The 18915-nt window shown below is 70.6% G+C and overlaps 1 protein-coding gene across 5 annotated transcripts; it reads right to left on the bottom strand.

Annotated features, from left to right (window-relative positions):
• Nucleotides 1–5636: 5636 nt before the first annotated feature.
• DOK7 (docking protein 7) lies at nucleotides 5637–18600 on the bottom strand. 5 transcript variants are annotated; one of them, XM_080672726.1, is made up of 7 exons: nucleotides 18443–18600; nucleotides 18321–18366; nucleotides 12499–12729; nucleotides 11514–11714; nucleotides 8278–8397; nucleotides 7588–7707; nucleotides 5637–7307 (listed from the first exon to the last, which is right to left on the bottom strand). In XM_080672726.1, exons 1-7 carry the CDS (start codon nucleotides 18494–18496, stop codon nucleotides 6568–6570), a joined length of 1512 nt encoding a protein of 503 aa, XP_080528852.1. In that variant the 5' UTR covers nucleotides 18497–18600; the 3' UTR covers nucleotides 5637–6567. The 5 variants fall into 5 exon arrangements, with proteins under 5 accessions (XP_080528852.1, XP_080528853.1, XP_080528854.1 ...); XM_080672727.1 differs by lacking the exon at nucleotides 18321–18366; XM_080672728.1 differs by lacking the exons at nucleotides 18321–18366; nucleotides 18443–18600 and adding an exon at nucleotides 17892–18008.
• Nucleotides 18601–18915: the final 315 nt, after the last annotated feature.

The following is an 18915-nucleotide window of genomic DNA, read 5'->3' on the forward strand; positions in this document are numbered from 1 at the left end:
TTCCAATTGTTTTTTTTAAATGTTTGTCAAGGCATTTCCTCCGAGTTGTCGGACAGCTGTCCGGCCTTGGTCCTGCCCCTGGTCTCCCCGCCGTCGGCCGGCTCTAGTGGGATCTGCTCCTCCAGAAGCTGCTGCTGCGCTGTGGCCAGGACGTGCGCCCTCCCCCCAGGGACCGGCCCTGGGGCCTCAGCGCTGGCACTGCCCTGCCCTGTCCCACCTGCAGCGTCTGCTGCCTCCGCCTGCCCAGAGCCAGGGCCTCCTCCAGGGAACACCCAGCCCTTCCTCCCACCCCAGGGCTCAGGGCGGGCCTGACTCTGCCTTGACTCCCCAGCTCAGAGGTCAGAGGTCACTCAGAAGGTGGGGCTCCTGTTCTGCAGACCAAGACGCCGAGGGAGGACAGATGGAGGGTCAGCACTTGTGCTCCCCATGGCGGCTCCCGCAGGCGCGCTGCCTTTAGTGGGCTGGGGAGTCGGCGGGAGGGAGAGGGACTGATGGATGCAGGATGGATGGACGGACGGACAGGCTGGTAGATGGACAGAGGGAGGATGGATGGGGGAGGGTAGGAGGGAGGCAGGGAGGGAAGGAAGGAGGGAGGGAGGGAAAGTAGGAGGGAGGGAGGGAGGGAGGGAGCGAGGCAGGCAGGCCGGAGCGGCCGGATTGGAGCCCCAGCGAGGTGGAACAGCCCATCCCATCTCTGAGACCAGGTGGGGCCCAGGGGACGGCCTGGTGCCCAGGCCTCAGGGGGTGGCAGGAAGCCCACCGCCAGCCTCCAGACCCCGTGGTCAGTGCAGCCCCCACCCCCACCCCCGCACAGTCACAAACATGCTCCCCCAAACATGCTCGACTCCCCCAAAGCCACGGGCACCACCGGGAGGAATCACCGAACCCCACCCGGACCCACCCACTGAGCTAAGACCACCCTGAGCCCTTGGCCGTGTCAAGATGACCCAAGTGGCCCGGCCGGTTGCTCAGTGGTTAGAGCGCTGGCCCGCAGACAAGGGTTGCAGGGTCGATTCTGGGCGAGGGCAGTACCCCCACTGTGGCTGGGTCCCGAGCACCGGTCGGGGCACCTGTGGGAGGCAACCAATCGATGGAAGACTGAACTGTGCAGGCCGCCCACAGACAGCCCGGGAGGGAGGAAGCCCCGGCCCCCCAGGAAGACGGCGTGCGTCACTGAGTAGAGCGCTGGTGGCTTTAAATGTTTACACGACCCACCGATGGGTCCCGAGGAGCGGTCAGTGCACGTCCACATCGCTGACGGGCGGGGCCAGCCCTCCCAGGGCCGGCTGGGCCGCAGCACCGCCCCCCCCCGCGCAGGGCAGCGATGCACAGGGCGCTCGGCTGGCAGGGGCCCCGGCGGGACGTGGGTTTCACGCATCGCTCAGGCGGCCGCCGCCTCGGCAGGGAGGGCGGGCGCGTCCCAGGGCCGTGGGCAGGCAGCCCTGGTCCGGCCACCAGCCACGCCCCCGGGGGCCAGCAGGCCGTGAGCCACGGAACGCAGACCTCTGGGTGGGCACTGCTCAGCCACGGGCCATGCAGTCACTGGGGCGACGCCACTCAGCGAGGGGCCCCCTTCCTCCTGGGCTCCAGCTGGGCCAGCCGCTCCTCGCGGGCCTGTGCGTGCTGGGCCCCCGCCCGCTGGGCCGCCGCCGTGGCCGCCAGGTCGATCTGCGCGTAGCCGGAGGTGCTGGCCCCTGGAAGCGGCCCCAGGTGAGTGGGCCCAGGGCCTTCGGAAGCCTCGGCGGGACCAGGTGTGGGGCTGCGGGTCCCACCCACGCCCTCCACCCAGCAGGGCCTGAGCGGGGAGGGGGGTCCTGGGCGGGGAGGGGGGTCCTGGTTGGGGAGGGGGGTCCTGGGCGGGGAGGGGGTCCTGGTTGGGGAGGGGGGTGCTGGGCGGGGAGGGGGTCCTGGTTGGGGAGGGGGTCCTGGGCGGGAGCACAGCTCAGCAGGAGGAAGCACAGGGCGGCTGAGGGCCCAGGTGCCGGGGTTAGGGCCCCACTCCCGTGGGCCGTGGGGGGACCCACCTCGGACGCCCGCCTCCGCCTCGGGGAGCTCCAGGCCCAGGTAGTGCAGCTGCTTCGCGGAGGAGGGGCTGGCGGGGATGTTCACGTAGGTGGGCGCCGGGCCTCCTGCAGGGACAGCGCTGTGAGTCCCGGGGGCTGAGAGCTGAGGCACCCCCAGTGCAGCCAAGAGCTCCCACCGGCCCCTCACAGCCCCACCTCCCTCCTCCAGGGCCATGTCCCTCCCTGACCGTCCCTCCCCTTCACCCCGGGCTTCTGAGAGGGGTGCCCAACCCCCACCCTAACACCCCAACCACCCCTCCCGGCCACTCCCTCCTCAGGTCCCCGCACCCCACTCCTCCCACGCAGGACACCCCACTCTGTCCAGGCCCCTGGGCTATCCCGGGTGACCGCCTACTCCAGGTTTCAGGGACCCCTCCCCCGAGCCCACATGTCCACCCACATGACACCTCCTCCAGGAAGGCCTTAGGCACTTCGAGTCCCCTCCACCGTCCCAGACCTGCCCACGGGGTTCAGGGCAGGGCCCCAAGTAGCAGGCTGCCAGATGCACACGACCCACCCCAGGCCCTTCCCCAGCAGCCCCCCGCTCCTGCCTCAGGCTGGGCTGTCCCTGCAGCCACTGTGGTCGCCCCCTCCCGTCCCGCGTGTGAGCTGGGGCCGGGGCCGAGCCTACCTGGGTGTGTGGGGGGCGCAGGGGGTGAGGCGGCGGCTCCCTAGACCAGAGAGAGCTGCGTCAGCCACGGCCTGCTCCCACTCCCGCACCAGCCGAGCCGGGAGCTGACCCCAAGAGGGCCGCGGGATGGGGGACCTGGCCGCCCCTGGGGAGACCAGCCTGGGCCCCTCACCGTGTGCCCCCGGACTCGCCTGTCCCCGTGCCCGGCACCCGCAGGCCCCGTGGGGAGAGGATGGGGCCCAGGCCACCTGCTCCCCGGGGACAAGGCGGTGGCGTGCAGCCCTGGCCGGCCCAGTGCCTCTCCCAGGTGTGGACAGAGCAGGGAAGGAAGGGGCGCTGGTGGCCCCAGAGCAGGGGACTCTGACCGGAGGAGGGAGGGAAGGTGGCCCCTGGCTGGCACGGGGTCCCCCGGTCCCCGTAGGAGTTGGCCCAGGAGGGGCAGGGCCGGGGCCGGACAGTGTCCCGGAGAGGGCAGCCCAGCAGTGGGGTGTGGAGCTGGGGCTGGGAGCTGGCGGGGTGCCTGGCCTGCTCTCTGAGAAGGCGAGGGGCTGCCAGGCTCAGCACACGCCCCTCCGGTGCGGGCCAGGCCGGGAGCAGCTGCGTACAGGAGCCCTGTGCGCGGGCCTTGGCCGGGGCCTGACCTCCCACACCCAGGGCGGCAGGCCCACTGCCCTCCAGGAGCGGGCACTCACACAGGCCTCCCTGCCCTCAGAGCCCCCCACGGCACCTGCTTGGGGACTAGTCCTGCAGGTGCCTATCAAACCCTGCGCTGTGTGTGTGTGTGTGGGGGGGGGGGGGAGTGAGCCGCATGCGTCCCTCCCTGGGGGCCGGCAGGGCAGGCACAGGTGGAGTCGGGGGGACAAGGCTCAGGACTCCTGGGGAGCGTCCGCCCTCGGGGTGCCCCAGCCCTGCCGCTGGCAGGAAGCCCCACGCGGCCCCCCAGACCTGGGAAGGAGGCGGGCGGCAGGTGCTCACAGGAGGGAGGGAGGGCCCAAAAGCTGTGCTGGCGGCCCCGCCCCACCCTGGGCCAAACTGGGACCCGGGGAGCCCGAGGCACGAAATGCCTGGCCCCGAGAGCCCCAAAGGCCACAGCCACAGGGTCAGAGGCCATTCCCATGAGGGTCCCTCCTCCTCGGGTGAGGACTGAGGGTTAGGGTTAGGGTTAGGGCTAGGGTTAGGGTTAGGGTTATGGTCAGGGTTAGAGTTAGGGTTAGGTTAGGGTTAGGGTTAGGGTTAGGGTAAAGAAGGGTTAGGGTTAGGGTTAGGGCTAGGGCTAGGGTTAGGGCTAGGGCTGGGGTTAGGGTTAGGGCTAGGATTAGGGTTAGGATTATGGCTAGGGCTAGGGTTAGGGTTACGGTTAGGGTTATGGTTAGGTTAGTGTTAGGGTTAGGGTAAAGAAGGGTTAGGGTTAGGTTAGGGTTAGGGTTAAGGGTTAAGGTAAAGAAGGGTTAGGGTTAGGGTTAGTGTTAGGGTTAGGGTTAGTGTTAGGGTAAAGAAGTGTTAGGGTTAGGGTACAGAAGGGTAAGGGTTAGGGTTAGGGTTAGGGTTTTGTTAGGGCTAGGGTTAGGGTTAGGGTAAAGAAGGGTTAGGGTTAGGGTTAGGTTAGGGTTAGGGTTAGGGTTAGGGTAAAGAAGGGTTAGGGTTAGGGTTAGGGTTAGGGTAAAGAAGAGTTAGGGTTAGGGTTAGGGTTAGTGTTAGGGTTAGGGTTAGTGTTAGGGTAAAGAAGGGTTAGGGTTAGGGTTAGGGTTAGGGTTAGGGTAAAGAAGGGTTAGGGTTAGGGTTAGGGTTAGGGTTAGGGTTAGGGTAAAGAAGGGTTAGGGTTAGGGTTACGGTTAGGATTAGGGTAAAGAAGGGTTAGGGTTAGGGTTAGGGTTAGGGTTAGGGTTAGGGTAAAGAAGGCCACTCACTCCACCTCTGGGGCCTCAGTCTGCTCTGGTCAGAGTGACGCTGGCCCTGTCTGTGGACAAGGGGCTCATGGACAGAGGCCCTGTGGCGTTTGGCAGGACTGAGCCCAGCCTTATGGGTCATGCCCTGCGGGCTGGCAGCCTCAGCTTGCAGCCCTGTGGATGTGCAGGCCGCCTGCGGGGTCCCTGTGGGTGGCCGTGTTTGTAACGCTAACTCCGCCTACACGCCTTTAAAGACGTGTTGTCTCCTTGCACCCTCTCTGTGTGCCCGGGAGCCAGGCCTGCTGGCCCTTCTGTGGAGGAGGAAACTGAGGCTCAGACAGGTGGAGTGACTTCCGGGCCCCTGGCCAATAGGAGGGCCCAGCTCTCCCCAAAGCCCGCCTTTCCCACCTGCATTGCTGCAGGGCCCACCGCAACTCCCCATCCCACTGGGGAGTAAATGAGGGTGAAGGGGGTGACAGGACAGAACATGCCCCCAGGACATGCAGTGGAGAATGTGGTGGGGTCCCTGGACCTCACCACCTACGTGGACAGCCGGGTTCCAAGCCAGCACCCTCCCAGGCCCAGAACACGAGTGTCCACCTCCCCTGGACCCGGCAGCCACCTGCCTGTGCCCCAGGGGCCTCTGAGGACCTCACTGTGGTCTCCAGTGAACACTCAGAGACCACATATGTGCACACGCACCATACGTACCACACACATGCACATACCATTTGCACACACATGCACAAAACACACAATATGCACGCATGCTGCATGCACACGGACACGTCACACGCCACGTGTGCACACACAGAGGTGCATACATATACATAGGTGCACACACAGCTGCATACCACATACAATACACATCTGCACACACAACACACAACAATGCACACGTGCGCACACACGAGCCCCAGAGGCTGTCTGAAGCCGCCACTCATTTTCCACACGCAGGCGCTGAGGCCTTAAGCGGCTGGACAGACGCTCCGATCCCTGCGGAGCGGGTGGGTGGGTGGGTGGGGAGCGCTGGCCAAATGCAACAGGACAAGGTGGTAAGAAAAGAAGGTTTTATTTCCAGTCTAAGAATTCATTACAAACTGTCAGGCTTTAAAAATGTCAAAGAGCAACAACCGTCTTCAGCCGACAGTGACGGTAAGAAGCGGAACAGGGACGGTGAGCGCCGGTGAGGGACGAAGCCGCCCAGAGTCCAGAGGCCAGACAGCCGCGCTCCATGCAGGCGAGCAGTGCAGCCACGAGGGCGCGGCCGGAGCGCGCAGGCCCATGACAGGACCTGCCCTCCGGGCGGACGCAGAGGGACAGGCCCGGGGCGCGGCCCCTCCGCTCCCGCTTCCCACCGCCGCCTCCCAGCCCCATTGCAGCTGGGCTCCCCGCCAGGCTGGCCACAGGGAGGCGTGGAGGCCCCGCCCCGCCCCCCCTGCCAGACCGTCCCGTCCAGGACTTAGTTGGTGTGGGGTGAGCGCAAGGGCGGTCCCAGAGTCCGGAGATCCAGCCCCACAAGTCCCTGCGCCTCCTGAGCCTCAGTTTCCTCCCCACAGGACAGGCCGCCTGTGGGTGTGGGTGTGGGTGTGGGTCCGAGGAGGAGGCGGGGACAAGGGAAGGCTCGCCCACGCCCCGGGGACCGGACGCGTGAATGGAGCTGACACGGAGGGACTTAACCTGGGCGGCGGGCGGTGACTGCGCGATGGGGAGGGGACCCGACCGAGCAGCGGAGGCAGCAGTGGGCAGGGTGGGAGGGCCTCTGGGCCCAGCAGGGCCAGGCCTGGGGCTCCGCCACCTCCCGCCCCGCCCCCCACATGCCCCGCCCCCAGCCAGGTGAATCCAGAAGGCACTTCCAGCAGCGCCAGGTGGGGCCACCCGGTCCTGCGGGTCCGCCAGCGGCTGCAACTCCCCCCTGCGCTCCCGACGCCCCGAAGGCCGGCCCTGAGGCCGCGCCTCCTCTCCTGTGCAGAGGGCCACCCCGCCCTCAGGGAGGGGGGTTTACCTTGAATCCTCCGCAGACCGCACACGGGGAAAAGAAAGCCGGAGGGGGCCCCGCGCGGAGGCCGCCTGCTTCCCAGGGCTCTCGGGGGGCCGGGCTGGGCGGTGCCGCCTCGCTGCCTGGGGCCTCCGTCTCCTGGCCCCGCCGTCTTGCGCCCAGCCAGCCAGAGGGACACCCCGCAGACGTCGGGCCGCCCGGGTCCCCGGCTGCACTGTCGCCCAGGCCGCCCTGCGCAGCCGGGGTCCGGTCCCGGGGGGCCTGGCGCAGGCTGCGGGGCGTGTCGTAGTGGGGCCGCGGGGCGCCGGGCACCTGGTACTCCGCGGTCCCGGGCGGGCAGGCGCACAGGCGGGGCTCCGGCACCCCCGCCGCCGGCGGCAGGCTGAGCTGCGAGCCGAACTCCTCGCCCGCGCGCCACACGTCCAGGCTGCTCCCCGCGCAGGACGAGCAGCTGCCCGAGTAGGAGGAGTGGCTGCCCGTGGCGATGCCGCTGTCCGAGGAGCTCTGGCGGCCCACCTCCTGCAGCTGCCGCGGCCGCAGAGGCCTGGGGGGCGGCCTCGAGGCGCCCGGCGCGGCCTCCCCGAGGGCGGGAGCCGCCAGCCCGGGCCCCTCCTGCGACGCGCTGGCGGAGGACGAGGACTGCTCCGGCCACGCGGCGAGCCGGCTGCTGGCGCTGACGTCCGAGTGGCTGGCCTCCGACGAGGAGCTGGACAGGCTGCGGTCGTCCCCTGGGCGGGAGGGAGAGGGCGCGGGGGCGCTCGCAGCTGGGACTCCCCGGGCCCCGCCCCCTCCCCAAACCCGGCCGGTCGTTTGGGCACGGCCTCGCCCCTGGTGGCCGCCCCAGGCCTCCCCTCGGCGCCCAGGGCGGCACCTAGTGCCGGCAGTGAGTCGGGAATGAACGAGAAGGATGGAGAGCACCGAGGGAGGGGGCGGCCAGCGGGGTGGGGCGAAGGCTCGGAGATCGCGAAGGCCCCACCCTCCGCCCTTGCCCAGCCCGCGTGGCTGTACCTCCGCTGCCCGGCCGGCCGCAGTGGGAGAGGAGGCTGAGCCGCTTCTCCAGCTGCAGCGCCTCCAGGGCCTCCTGGGCCACTCGCTCCTCCGCGGGGGCGGGTCCCCCAGGGCCGGCGTCTGCGGCAGAGGAACCACAAGAGGCAGCCCCAGCCTCCCCCCCCAGGACCCTCCGCCGCGGTCCACGCGCTGCCCAGGACTCAAGGTGAGCCGGGCACTGACAGGGCCACGCGCACCCGGGTGCAACCCCCACGCCACAGCCGGCCACGGGTGACCCCCTGAGAGCCCGCCGTCCACACCCCCGCGGCCGCACCACGCCTGGGCTGCAAGGCAGGACAGCGCCAGCAGAGGGCGCTGCGGGCGCCCAGCAGAGCCGGTGGAGAGCCTCTGGCCCTGGACTCCAGGCCACAGCCAGCGGAGGGAGCACAGGGGTGGCCCACTCTGTGCAGCCCCTGCCCACCCGCCTCCAGCCCACGGTCCCTGCCGCCTCAGGGGCCAGCGCTGCTCAGGGGTCCCCGAGTCCCGTCCGGTCGGGGCTGCTGGCTGAAACTTCCGTCCAAACTGTCCCAGCCAGCAGGGGTGACCCCGGTGTCGCATGGCGCAGCCGGAGTGCCAGCTCAGCCCCCTCCTGCTGGGGGGGAGCAGGGCAGAGGCCGAGGGACCCTCCCGCTGGGACCGCTCCCCACGCACCTGGGAGAACTGGCCGCAGCCCAGAGGGGCCCTTGGTCGGGGAGATGCCCCGGACGATGCAGTCAAACAGGAAGCTGATTCGCTCCCCCTCGGTGGAGGACAGGAAGAAGACTCCGGCCCCTGCAGGGGACAGCCCGTCAGCCTGGCCCCCAGTGGGCGGGACCCTGCGGGGGCTCCAGGCCGCGTGGGGCTGGAAGGAGGGATCCCTGAGCAGAGCCAGGAGACCCCTGTCAGGAGCATCCCCTACCCCCCGCCCCCCCTGCTGGGATGAGTCTCAGCTCCATAGCCCTGACGTCCTTCAAACGCCCTCATCCTGGGGACCAGCGGCACCCCTGCGTGCACCCCTCCTGTGTGACAGGGATGGGTGGGGGAGGGGTCTCCCTGTGGCCACCGGAGGAGCTGACAGAAGTGTCCTGGCTGCACGGTGGAGCCCCCCCACATCTCCGAGTTCATCTGAGGGGGGTGCCTGGGGCAGGGGGGTGCCTGGGCAGAGGGGTGCCTGGGGCAGGGGGGTGCCCGGGCAGAGGGGTGCCTGGGGTCTGATGCTGAGTGGCCCCAGAGCAGAGGGCAGGCGGGGTGAGTGAGCGGCCGCCAGGGTGAATGAGATCCCTCACCGCGAGTGAATGGGTTGCGGGTCACGTGGGCTGAGCGGCCGTGGCCTCAGCGCACAGGAATGCCCGCGGCCCGGGCCTCTGCCCGCTGCCCAGAGAAAGGCACGCGCTCCGAGGGAAAGGTCCCCGGCGCCCTGAGCAGCCCCACCCCTGGCAGTGCCACTGTGCCGCCCGAGGGGCCTGGCACGGGGTCAGTGCCTGGGTCGGAGGCAATGCCCCCAACCTGCAAAGATGGGAAAGCTGAGGCCCACAGGGGCCAGGAAGTGGGCTCAAGCCAGGACCCCACAGGGACCCCCACAAGGCCCAGCCGCCGCCCCGCCCGCTGCGCCCACCAAGGCCCGGGCCTCTAATCCGGCTCCCCGGCAGCTGGCAGCCGCAGGGCACAGCCAGTCCCCCGACTATAAAAAACCACATTACGAGGGAAGGGGAGCCGCCGCGCATTCCCCCGCGTCTGCCAGCGCCCGCTGCGGGCCAGGCGGCTGCTGAGGCCGCGCCCTCACCTCTCGCTGCCCGCAGGCTCCCGTGCGGGAGGGGCGCTCCTGACCACAAGCTGCTGGACGTGGAGCAGCCTGAGGGCTAGGAGGCTGGGCGGGCCCCGAGGCTGAGTCCCCCGCACCCCACTAGGTACAGCGAGCCCCGTGGAGCAGAGGAGGGAGGACGGGCGGGAGACGGGGTGGCGGAGGGCGGAGGAACATGCAGAAGCCACGCCGGCCGTCCCGAGACCCTGGGCTGAATGGGAATGCCTCCAACTTGGAGGGAGGGTGAGGCCCGTGCGGTCCTGTCCAGAGGTCCCTCCCGAGGCCCCAGCGCGGGGACAGCGGCCCGCCCCTTGGGCCGCCTCTGCCGGGAGGGAACGGAGGCGCAGACGCCCAGAGGCATCGCCCCAGCTGCTCCCGCCCCTTCGTCCGCCCTGTGCGCCCGCACGCAGACCCAGCTGCATCGCGCAGACGGGCAAGTGTGGGGGGCTGCACGCCCCCGTTTCCTCACCTGTAGGATGGGGGGTCTGCATAGGGCCAGCGTGAGGACGGAGAATTAGCACCCAGAGCCCTAGGAACGTGGGACTCTGCAGGGTGGGCGGCTTGCCCCCCCCCCCCCCCGCTCCCCGCTCCGGCCTGGGCGTGTCCCCGTGCCACCTCGGGCTCCGCGCCATCTCCTGGTCACTCCCCCCAGCATCGTGCTGGTGTGCCGACGCCCAGTGGCCGCCACAGGAAGCCAGCCCGGCCCACTCCCCCCCAGAGCCGGAGCCGCAGGTCGGAGGCGAGAGCAACACCCGTCAGAAGTATGCCGGCCGCAGAGCCGGGCCTCGAGCTCCTCGCCTGACCTGACAGGTTCCTGTCCCCCGACCGCAACTCACAAACGTCCCTCCGTCCCTCTGTCCGTCCCTCCCTCCGTCCCTCTGACCCTCCATCCCTCGTTCTTCTGTCCCACCCTTCCTCCATCCCTCCGTTCCTCCAACCCTCCCTTTGTCCCTCCATCCCTCCATCCTTCCGTCCCTCCCTCCGTCCCTCTGACACTCCGTCCCTCGTTCTTCTGTCCCACCCTTCCTCCATCCCTCCGTCCTTCCGTCCCTCCGACCCTCCCTCCATCCCTCCAACCCTCCCTCTGTCGTTCCATCCTTCCGTCCCTCCAACCCTCCCTCCATCCCTCCGTCCCTCCAACCCTCCCTCCGTCCTTCTGTCCCTCCGTCCGTCCCTCCGACCCTCCGTCTGCTGGAGGGGGCGGGGCCGCGGTTCAGGCTGCATGAGACAGGCTGGCGCTGGGGAGGGGCTCCAGGCTGCACCCCCACCCTGGGAACCTCACCTCACCCCTCCTCACACCCCGGCTGCCCCTCCCGCGCCCCCTTCAATCACCACCTTGTTAAGGGACCAGGAACCCACAGGCCCGTCGCCCCACAGCTGCTGGGAACTCGCCCCCTCAGCGGGCCCACAGCGGGCACCTCCGCAGGCCCTGCCTCCACCATCTGCACCCGGGGCCCCCCAGGCTCCCCGCGACCTGGAAACCTCGGCCCTGGCCAGGCGCACGGCCCCCCTGGGTAGAGAAGGGGCTCCAGGCCCCGGCAGCAGCAGCTGCCACCCCAAGGCCACAGCAGGGCCCCACGCCCAGGAGCCATGCCCACACGGCCAGCCATGCCAGCCAGACCCCGCCCAGTCTCGGCAGGGACACTGAGACAGCCCCGCGGGCGCCAGCGTCCCTGAGGCCCAGGTCCACCCGCAGCGGCCAGGCCCTCCCACACCCCCCGCAGCTGGCCTGGCCGCCTCCGGGGCCGGCAGCCCTCCCCGCTCCCTGCCCGGTGGGGCCAGGGGCCCGGAGCCTGTGTGTGAGCGCTGTGGTCTGTGCGTGCCCGGCCCTCTGTTCTTTCTTTTCATTAAAACCAACTCGAGCTCCGACACTGCGGCCTCCGACGCAGGCCGTCCTGTGACCCGAAGGCCTCGGTGCCTCCGGCAGCCCCGTGCGGGCCCTCCTCTCCCTCCCGGCGCGGGAGCCGGTCCCCAGGGTCAGGGTCAGGGTCAGCACCAAGCGCCCGTCGTGAGAGACACCACCCAGGCGGGCCCCCAGCCGCCAGCCAAGCGGTGTGCCCTGGGGGCAGGCCGGGGCAGGGGGCCAGTGCCCTGGCCGCAGACTTACAGTAGCCACACCTGGTCCCGCCTTCCAGGATGAAGCCGTTGGGCACGGCCCCGTAGCGCCGGAGGTCCGACAGCTTCCACTGCCCCGCCACGGCCGGGGGCACGTCCCTGGCCACGACCAGCAGGTCATTGCAGAGGTGGAGGGTGGCAGGGCCGCTCTCCAGCTTGGTGCCCGGGGCCACCGTCACGGGGAACCTGTGCACTGAGCCGGGCAGGGAGAGGGCATCAGCGGGGGCAGAGGGCAGGGAGAGGGCATCAGCGGGGGCAGGGAGAGGGCAGCAGCGGGGGCAGGGAGAGGGCAGCAGCGGGGGCAGGGAGAGGGCATCAGCGGGGGCAGGGAGAGGGCAGCAGCGGGGGCAGGGAGAGGGCAGCAGCGGGGGCAGGGAGAGGGCAGCAGCGGGGGCAGGGAGAGGGCAGCAGCGGGGGCAGGGAGAGGGCAGGGAGAGGACATCAGCGGGGGCAGGGGCAGAGGGCAGGGAGAGGGCAGAGGGCAGCCCCAGCCATGGCGGCTGCCCTCAGCTCCCTGGCCTTCAAGGCGGGCAAGCCCTCGGGGCGGCTGCCCTGCCCATTCCTGCCACCCATGGCCGGGCTTGGCTCTGGGGCGCCCCTCACGGAGCCACCCTCAGGAAGCAGCCCCGTGCAGCCCGTTTCACAGACGGGGAAACTGAGGCTCAGGGATTGTGCGGCTCCCGGGCTGCCTCACAGCCGCCTGGCGACAGGGCGCTCAGGAAACCGCGGGCCCTCCCCTCTCCGGTTAGCGGTCTCCCTGGTGCTGAGCTCACTCATCCCCCCTCGGAAAGGGGTGCACATCTGGGGACCGGTCCCCAGGGAGGGTGACAGCAGCCTGCACGGCACTGCGGCATCTCCACCCCCTCTGAGCCCGCTCTGACGCCCAGGGTCCCGCCCCAGCCCCCCGAGAGACCCCCCACCCCGCTCAGTGCCCAAGGATGGAGGCTGTGCCAGGCCCAGGGCGCCGGGCCACTCACCCTCGCCGAGGGCGTAGCGGATGCGGGCGTCCCAGGCGCCCATGGCCTCCCGGCTGTCGAAGCCCAGCATGACGGCCTGCGACAGGCAGACGATGGCCAGCGTGTGGGCCAGGCCCTCGTAGGCCAGGCCGGGCTCCAGGCCGCAGATGTCCTCCAGCGTCAGGCTGCTGCGCTCCCGCAGGCCCTTGGCGCGCTCCGCCCGGTCCCTGTAGGCCAGCATCAGCAGGCAGTCTGCGGGCGGCGGGGCGGGGCGTCAGGGCGCCGGCCAGCACCCGCCCCAGGGGTGACCCCGAGCAAGCCACTTAGCCATTCTGCCTCCGTGTGCTGGGGTTCAGGATGTCACACACCCCGCCTGTTACCCCAACGGTAAAGCCGGCAGCTGCGGGGCGGGGTTGGGGGGGCCAGGGGCGTCGGCGCTCCACACTGAGCCACAGATGCGGCTGCACCTCCACCGTGTGGACCCAGGAAACCCGGCCTCAAGCGCAGCCCCCACCCCTACCCCCAGTCAAGTGTGGGTGCCCCGAACCCTGCAGGAAAGCCCGAGACATCGCCCAGGGGAGCGGAGCAGGGACGCTGCCGCTTTGATCCCTGACCAGCAGAGCCAACACCCCCGTGGACGTGGACGGACACTGCCCCTGCCCTGCCCCTGCCCCTGCCCTGCCCCTGCCCCTGCCCTGCCCCTGCCACTGCCCCTGCCCTGCCCTGCCCCTGCCCTGCCCCTGCCCCTGCCCCTGCCCTGCCCCTGCCCCGCCCCTGCCCCGCCACTGCCCCTGCCCTGCCCCTGCCCCTGCCCCTGCCCTGCCCCTGCCCCGCCACTGCCCCTGCCCTGCCCCTGCCCCTGCCCCTGCCCTGCCCCTGCCCTGCCCCTGCCCCTGCCCCTGCCCCTGCCCCTGCCCCGCCCCTGCCCCGCCCCTGCCCCTGCCCTGCCCCTGCCCCTGCCCCTGCCCTGCCCCTGCCCCTGCCCCTGCCCTGCCCCTGCCCCTGCCCTGCCCCTGCCCCTGCCCCTGCCCCGCCCCTGCCCCTGCCCCGCCCCTGCCCTGCCCCTGCCCCGAATGAGCAGCGGTGCTGGCTGGCTCCTGCCCGGTCCGGCCCGAGCAAGGGGACCTGAGCGACATCAAGGCCACCGCCCACCCGCACACTCCATCCCCGCCGCGCACCTCTGCCCTGTGGGGTGACAGCAGGTGGCTGGGTCCCAGCAAACCCAGGCTTACAAACTCACAGTGGGGGGACAGTGCTGGGGCCCCACCTCCTGTTTCATACCTGGCCACTGTGTTTAGAATGCTTCCATCAGAAAAATGCAAAGATTCCCCATTTTGAGAAAAAAAAAAAATAGAAATCAGAACCCATCAGCGGTTTCAGCACGTTCTCTCCCAAGTGTGGCCCAGGAGAGGCAGCGGCGGGCCCGAGGGTCCGTCACACAGGCGGCCTGACAGGCGCGTGTCCCATGAACATGTCCCCAACGTGTCACCAGAGGCCGGAGGGGTAGGAATGCGAGGGAGCGGTGACCACAGAAGGACCAGCCAGAGACCCGGAGAGACTCCTCGTGGGCGAGGGGGAGCGCAGGGCAGGCAGCTGCCGGGGAGCGGGCCGGGACAGCTCCCCCTCCTCCCGCGCCCCCCACAGCAGCCCCACCCCAGCCCCTCAGCGCTGGGGCCTCTCTGTCCGTCTGAGAAATGGGCACACCCACCCCGGGGCCCAGGTCCTGACCTGGCCGCCTGTCACCCAGGAGCCCCGGCATCGCCACCCCACGGGCGAGCACGGGGCTAGCAGCACCCCCCGCCCCCCGCCGGCACCTGGGACCATCTCAGGTCCCTAAACACAGGGAAGGGTGCACACTGACCACGTGACCTGCCCCAGGCTCCGCCCGCCCCAGCCCTGCAGGGAGGGGGCAGCAGGGGGACCGGCGCTCGGGTGGGAAAGGCAAAGGGACCCGTCCCTGTCAGGACCTGCAAGTCCCTCCCTGGTCCCCTGGGGCCCACTCCCCCCTCCCGCTCTGCCCACAGCCTCCCCGCCGCCCCTCAGCCCCCCTTCTGCTCAGGGCAACCTGGGGACCAGGGCACAGCCGGGCAGTGGGCACTGAGCTGGACGAGAGAAGCCGGGAGGGAGTGCGATGGGGAGAGGGACAGGCGCCGGTGGCAGTGCACCGGGCTCAGCGGCGGAACAGACTGCCTTCTGTGTGATGGGAGGAGCCAGCCCAGCAGCCCCGCAGGGAACAGCGTTGTGCTGCAGGGAACAGCCAGTGCAAAGGCGCAGAGGCAGGGACCCAGAGGACCGGGCCTGCATGAGGGGGAGGGGAAGAGTGGTCCCAGATCAGGCATTTAGGTCGGGGGCCTGGAGAGGCGGGCCTGGAGCCTCATTCCAACGCCCCAGGGGCCTGGCCGCGGGTGGAGGGGCCGCGGGTGGAGGGGCCGCGGGTGGAGGGGCCGCGGGTGGAGGGGACGCGGGTGGAGGGGACACGGGTGGAGGGGACGCGGGTGACCACAGAGCCTCCAGCTCCAGCAGCTGCTCAGGAGAGAGGTGCTGGCTGGGCCGCCTGCGGTCACCACGGCGACAGCTCCAGGGAGCCTCACTCACAGGCCCTCCTGGGGGCGGATGAGGGAAAGGAAGAGGGAAGGGATGCTGGGCCAGGTGGGGCGGGGGCCGAGCTGGGGTGCTGTCCTGGACACGTGAGCCAGAGAGGCCTATAGGGCCGCAGGCGGCGTGCCCCCGGCAGCTGAATGTAAAAATAACCGTGGAGTCATGAGCACGCAAAGGCCTTTACAGCGGGGGGGCAAGGGGGGTGCCTGCAGTGAAGACCAGGGCCTGAAGTTGCTGGAGATGGAGGTCCGCACGCGGGCAAGGCCGGCCGGAGCCGGGACAGAGGCCGGAGGAGCAGCCGCTGGACTGAGCCCTGAGGGGTCGCAGTGACCTTGGGGGTGCCTTCAGGAGAGCGGCTGCTGAGCCCGGGGATCTGCCGATGGCGTAGGCAGGGGGTGGGGAGTGTGGGGGCAGCCCCAAGCACTGGGGCTTGGGGACCGCTGGCCGGGCTGGTCTGCAGGTGCCTCAGTGGCAGCCAGGAGGCACCGTGTGCCACGCAGGCCCGCCCACCAGCTGGTGCAGGAAGGACGCGGGTTCAGGCTGTGCACCTGGGCATGGAGGGCGTGCGGGCTCACACAGGCCTTGGGGGCACACAGGCTCCGGGTGCCCGGGCCTGGGCAGGGAGCACCCCATGTGAGCAGAGCCAGACCGGAGCCGAGGGGCCCCGGCTGCACCCACACTGTCCAGGCTGCTTGTCTGGCCGGGACCCGTGCCTCACGTCCATCGGACACAGAGCACCCAAGGCCGGGAGACCCTCCACATCACCCATCACCACCAGCCGGGACCCACCCGCAGCGCTTATACCCCGGGAGGTCCTGGGAGGCTCCGTGCCCCCCTCCCGCCCCCGCAGCTGTGCAGGTGCTGCCGAGAGTGGCGGGGCCCCAGCCCCTCACCCAGCAGGTCCCCCCCTGCCAGGCTGCCCGCGAAGGCCGGGGCTGCTGGGGCACCCGCCTCAGCCTCAGCACTGACCCGGGGAGACAGGGCAGCCTGCGGCGGGGCTGGGGGCAGGCTATGCCTATACCAACGCCCGCGGCCCTGCCAGCGCCAGACGCAGTCCCTCCTGGAGGCTTCTCGGGGCTGGATGCAGCCCCCAGGGCACCCGCACAGGACGAGGTAAAGAGGGACCCCTGAGCGTGGTGGGCCGGGAGCACCCAAGGGCCCTCTTAGGGGGCCCCGTACACTCCCCCGGCACCCCCCAGACCCAAGGGCCTCTGGACACCTCACCCCCAGGCCACACCCTCCGGCCGCACGCGACACCCCCTCCCACCACCCTGAGCCTCAGCCTGGAGGAAGGGAGATGGGGCCTGGCCACCAGACGTGGGCCCGGGCCATAGAGGGACCAGGACAGAGGCTGAGGCCAGGACACGCCCGCGAGGCGTTCGGACCTGCGGGGAAGGTCCACCAGGTCTGCTACGCCAGGCGCTGCCCTCCTCGCCCTGGCTACCGACGAGGGGCCCTCCGCACCGCACAGCCTGCTGCCCAGTGAGCGTGCGGGCCCTCCCGGGGCAAACCTGTCTACGACACGGGGGCAGGGCTGGTCCCCTCCTTCCCAGGATCCCCTGTCGCCTCACCAGGATCTGGGGGTCTCAGCTGTGAAGTCCTCACGGATGGAACCTGCTCCCCGCACCCGAGCCCCTGGGGGAGCTGGCCTTCAGGGCAGGCAGGGAGGGGGTCGCAGCCCCAGCACCCCGCACATGGTGAGGGGGCGGGGCCTCTGCCGTGGTCTAAGGCGCCTGCGGTCCTCACGCCGGCAGGGTGGGCGTCACCCAGAGGGGAGACCCTGGCCCCGCGAGGCCCTGAGTGTCCAGCCCGCTCCTCCCCAGCAGCTCCGCCCTCGGGCGCCGGGCGCTGGGCGCTCTCCCGCTGTGGCTGCTCCCTGCTGCTCCCTGATTCTGCCCTCTTTGGGGGCCCGTGCACTCCCCCGGCACCCCCAGACCCAAGCTCACTGCTCCGAGATTCTGCCCTCTTTGGGGGCCCGTGCACTCCCCCAGCACCCCCAGACCCAAGCTCACTTGCAGCTGATACTGGCATGAAGGCCACCCCGGGGCTGCTCTTCCAGGGGGACCCCCGGCCTGCACAGGCCTCAGCTCACACAGCTGGCTGGAGCCCTTCACCCGCACACGGGCCTGTCCCCTGCCCTGCCCTCAGCCTGGCAGGGGCCTCTCGGGGGGGGGCCCTGCCTGCCAGGCCCGTCTCCCAGCCCCACGCCCTCCCCGGCTTCCCTGGAGTTCCCGGGACGGGGCACCAGGTACAGGGGCTGGCATGAGAGGCGGAGAGCTCCCCTCGCCGGGAGCCAGGCCCCACAGAGGGGCAGCCGAGGCCCAGCGGGGAGGGAGGGAGTCCGGCCAAGAGCGGGCCTTGCGCTGCATCTGTGAGGTGCGGGGAGCAGGCTCTGCAGGAGGGACGGAGGAGGGGACCCAGGAGAACGGGAGGGACCCCACACCCTCTCTGGGAAGTGACAGGCACGCAGGCTCCCAGAAGACTGTGGCAGGCCCCCGTGTGCGGCAGTGCGCACCCCCAGCATCCCTCACAGAGCCCGCGCCTGGGCGGCTCCGGGCACCTGTCTCCACCAGCAGCTGCAGCCGGCGCCCAGCTTCCCAACCGAACAGGAAGATGCCCGGCTTCAGGCTCAGGGCGCCGCCCTCCCAGCCGGGGCGCCGCCTGGTCGGGGGGGGGGGTGCCCCCTGGTGGGCCATTCTCTCCTCCAGGAGGGCTGTGCGCACCCTCCCCGCCCCCCCCCCCCCCCCGCCCGGCACCAGGGGACCATTTTCTCAGAAGCACGCCTGCTCCTGCCCGCAGCCCGGCCCCTGCTCTACCTGGGCAGGTGGGCAGGTGGGCAGGCCGGGCCCCACCCATCGGCTCACGGCCCTCGGGCTCCGTCCCAATGTTCTGGTCCCTGCGGGCGGGGGAGGGGCAGCCGGCTCCCGCATGCGCACCCCCTCCGCCTCCGCAGGCCCTGCCGACCCCCGGGCGCAGTCCGCCTCTGGAAAGAGGGTTCTCGCCCGCCCGGGCCTTGGGGTCTGACGCCGCGGCTCCAGGCCCGCACCCGGCCCGCGGGGGGTCCGGCGTCCCGGGAGGAGGCCGAGGCCGAGGCCGAGGCCGCCGCGCTCTCCGGTTACAGCTCAGCCCGGTGCCGCCGGCTATTTCGGGAGAGCTGGCCGCGCTCCGGCCGCCCAGCGCAGGAGGCCACCGGCGCCCGCGCCCCGCGCCCAGCCCGGCCCGGCCCGGCCCCGCGCCCCGCTCACCTGCCACCGGCGACGGCTTGCGCAGCACCAGCCACCTACTCTTCCACTGCGGGGACAGAGGGCGTGAGCGGCCGCCCGCGCCCGCCCGCCCCCGCCCGCCCCCGCCCGCCGCGCGCCCGCACCTTCTTGCCGTCCCGCAGCTTGACCTGGCCCTCCACCAGCGCCGCCTCGGTCATCTTCTGTCATGGTGCCCGCCGCCTCGCCCGCCGCCCGCCGCCCCGGCCCGTCCCAGCCCAGGGTCACTTTCAAAATAGCTCGCGGAGGCGCGGGGCGGGGCGGGGCGCGGGGCGGGGCGGGGCGGGGCTCAGCGAGGTGTGCGCAGCCACGCGGGGCGCTCGGCCCATCAGAACCGGCAGCCTGATATAAGAGTAACCAACGGATGCAAAACATTGGGGGTGAGGGCATGTACGGGAGTGGAGTCGCAGGGGGGCAAAGGTAAGATATGTACACATATAATACCTTAATGAAAAAAAAAAAAAAAAGAACCGGCAGCCTGTGGCTCCGAGCCGGCGCCCGCGGTGCCGGGGTGCTGCTCCCCTCCCCAACCAAAGCGGACACCCCTCTGCCCACGTCCGCGGTTTACAGCTGCTCTCCC

The sequence above is a fragment of the Plecotus auritus genome (assembly GCF_963455305.1).
Source record: "Plecotus auritus genome assembly, chromosome: 1".
Classification (NCBI taxonomy): Eukaryota; Metazoa; Chordata; class Mammalia; order Chiroptera; family Vespertilionidae; genus Plecotus; species Plecotus auritus.

Coding starts and splice junctions, on each gene's coding strand:
- DOK7 (XM_080672726.1), bottom strand. CDS start 18,496: ATGACCGAGGCGGCGCTGGTGGAGGGCCAGGTCAAGCTGCGGGACGGC. Junction 12,730..18,320: donor CAAGCCGTCGCCGGTGGCAG/GTGAGCGGGGCG, acceptor CGCCGCCCGCAG/ACTGCCTGCTGATGCTGGCC. Junction 7,708..8,277: donor GCTGCGGCCAGTTCTCCCAG/GTGCGTGGGGAG, acceptor CCTCTGCCGCAG/ACGCCGGCCCTGGGGGACCC.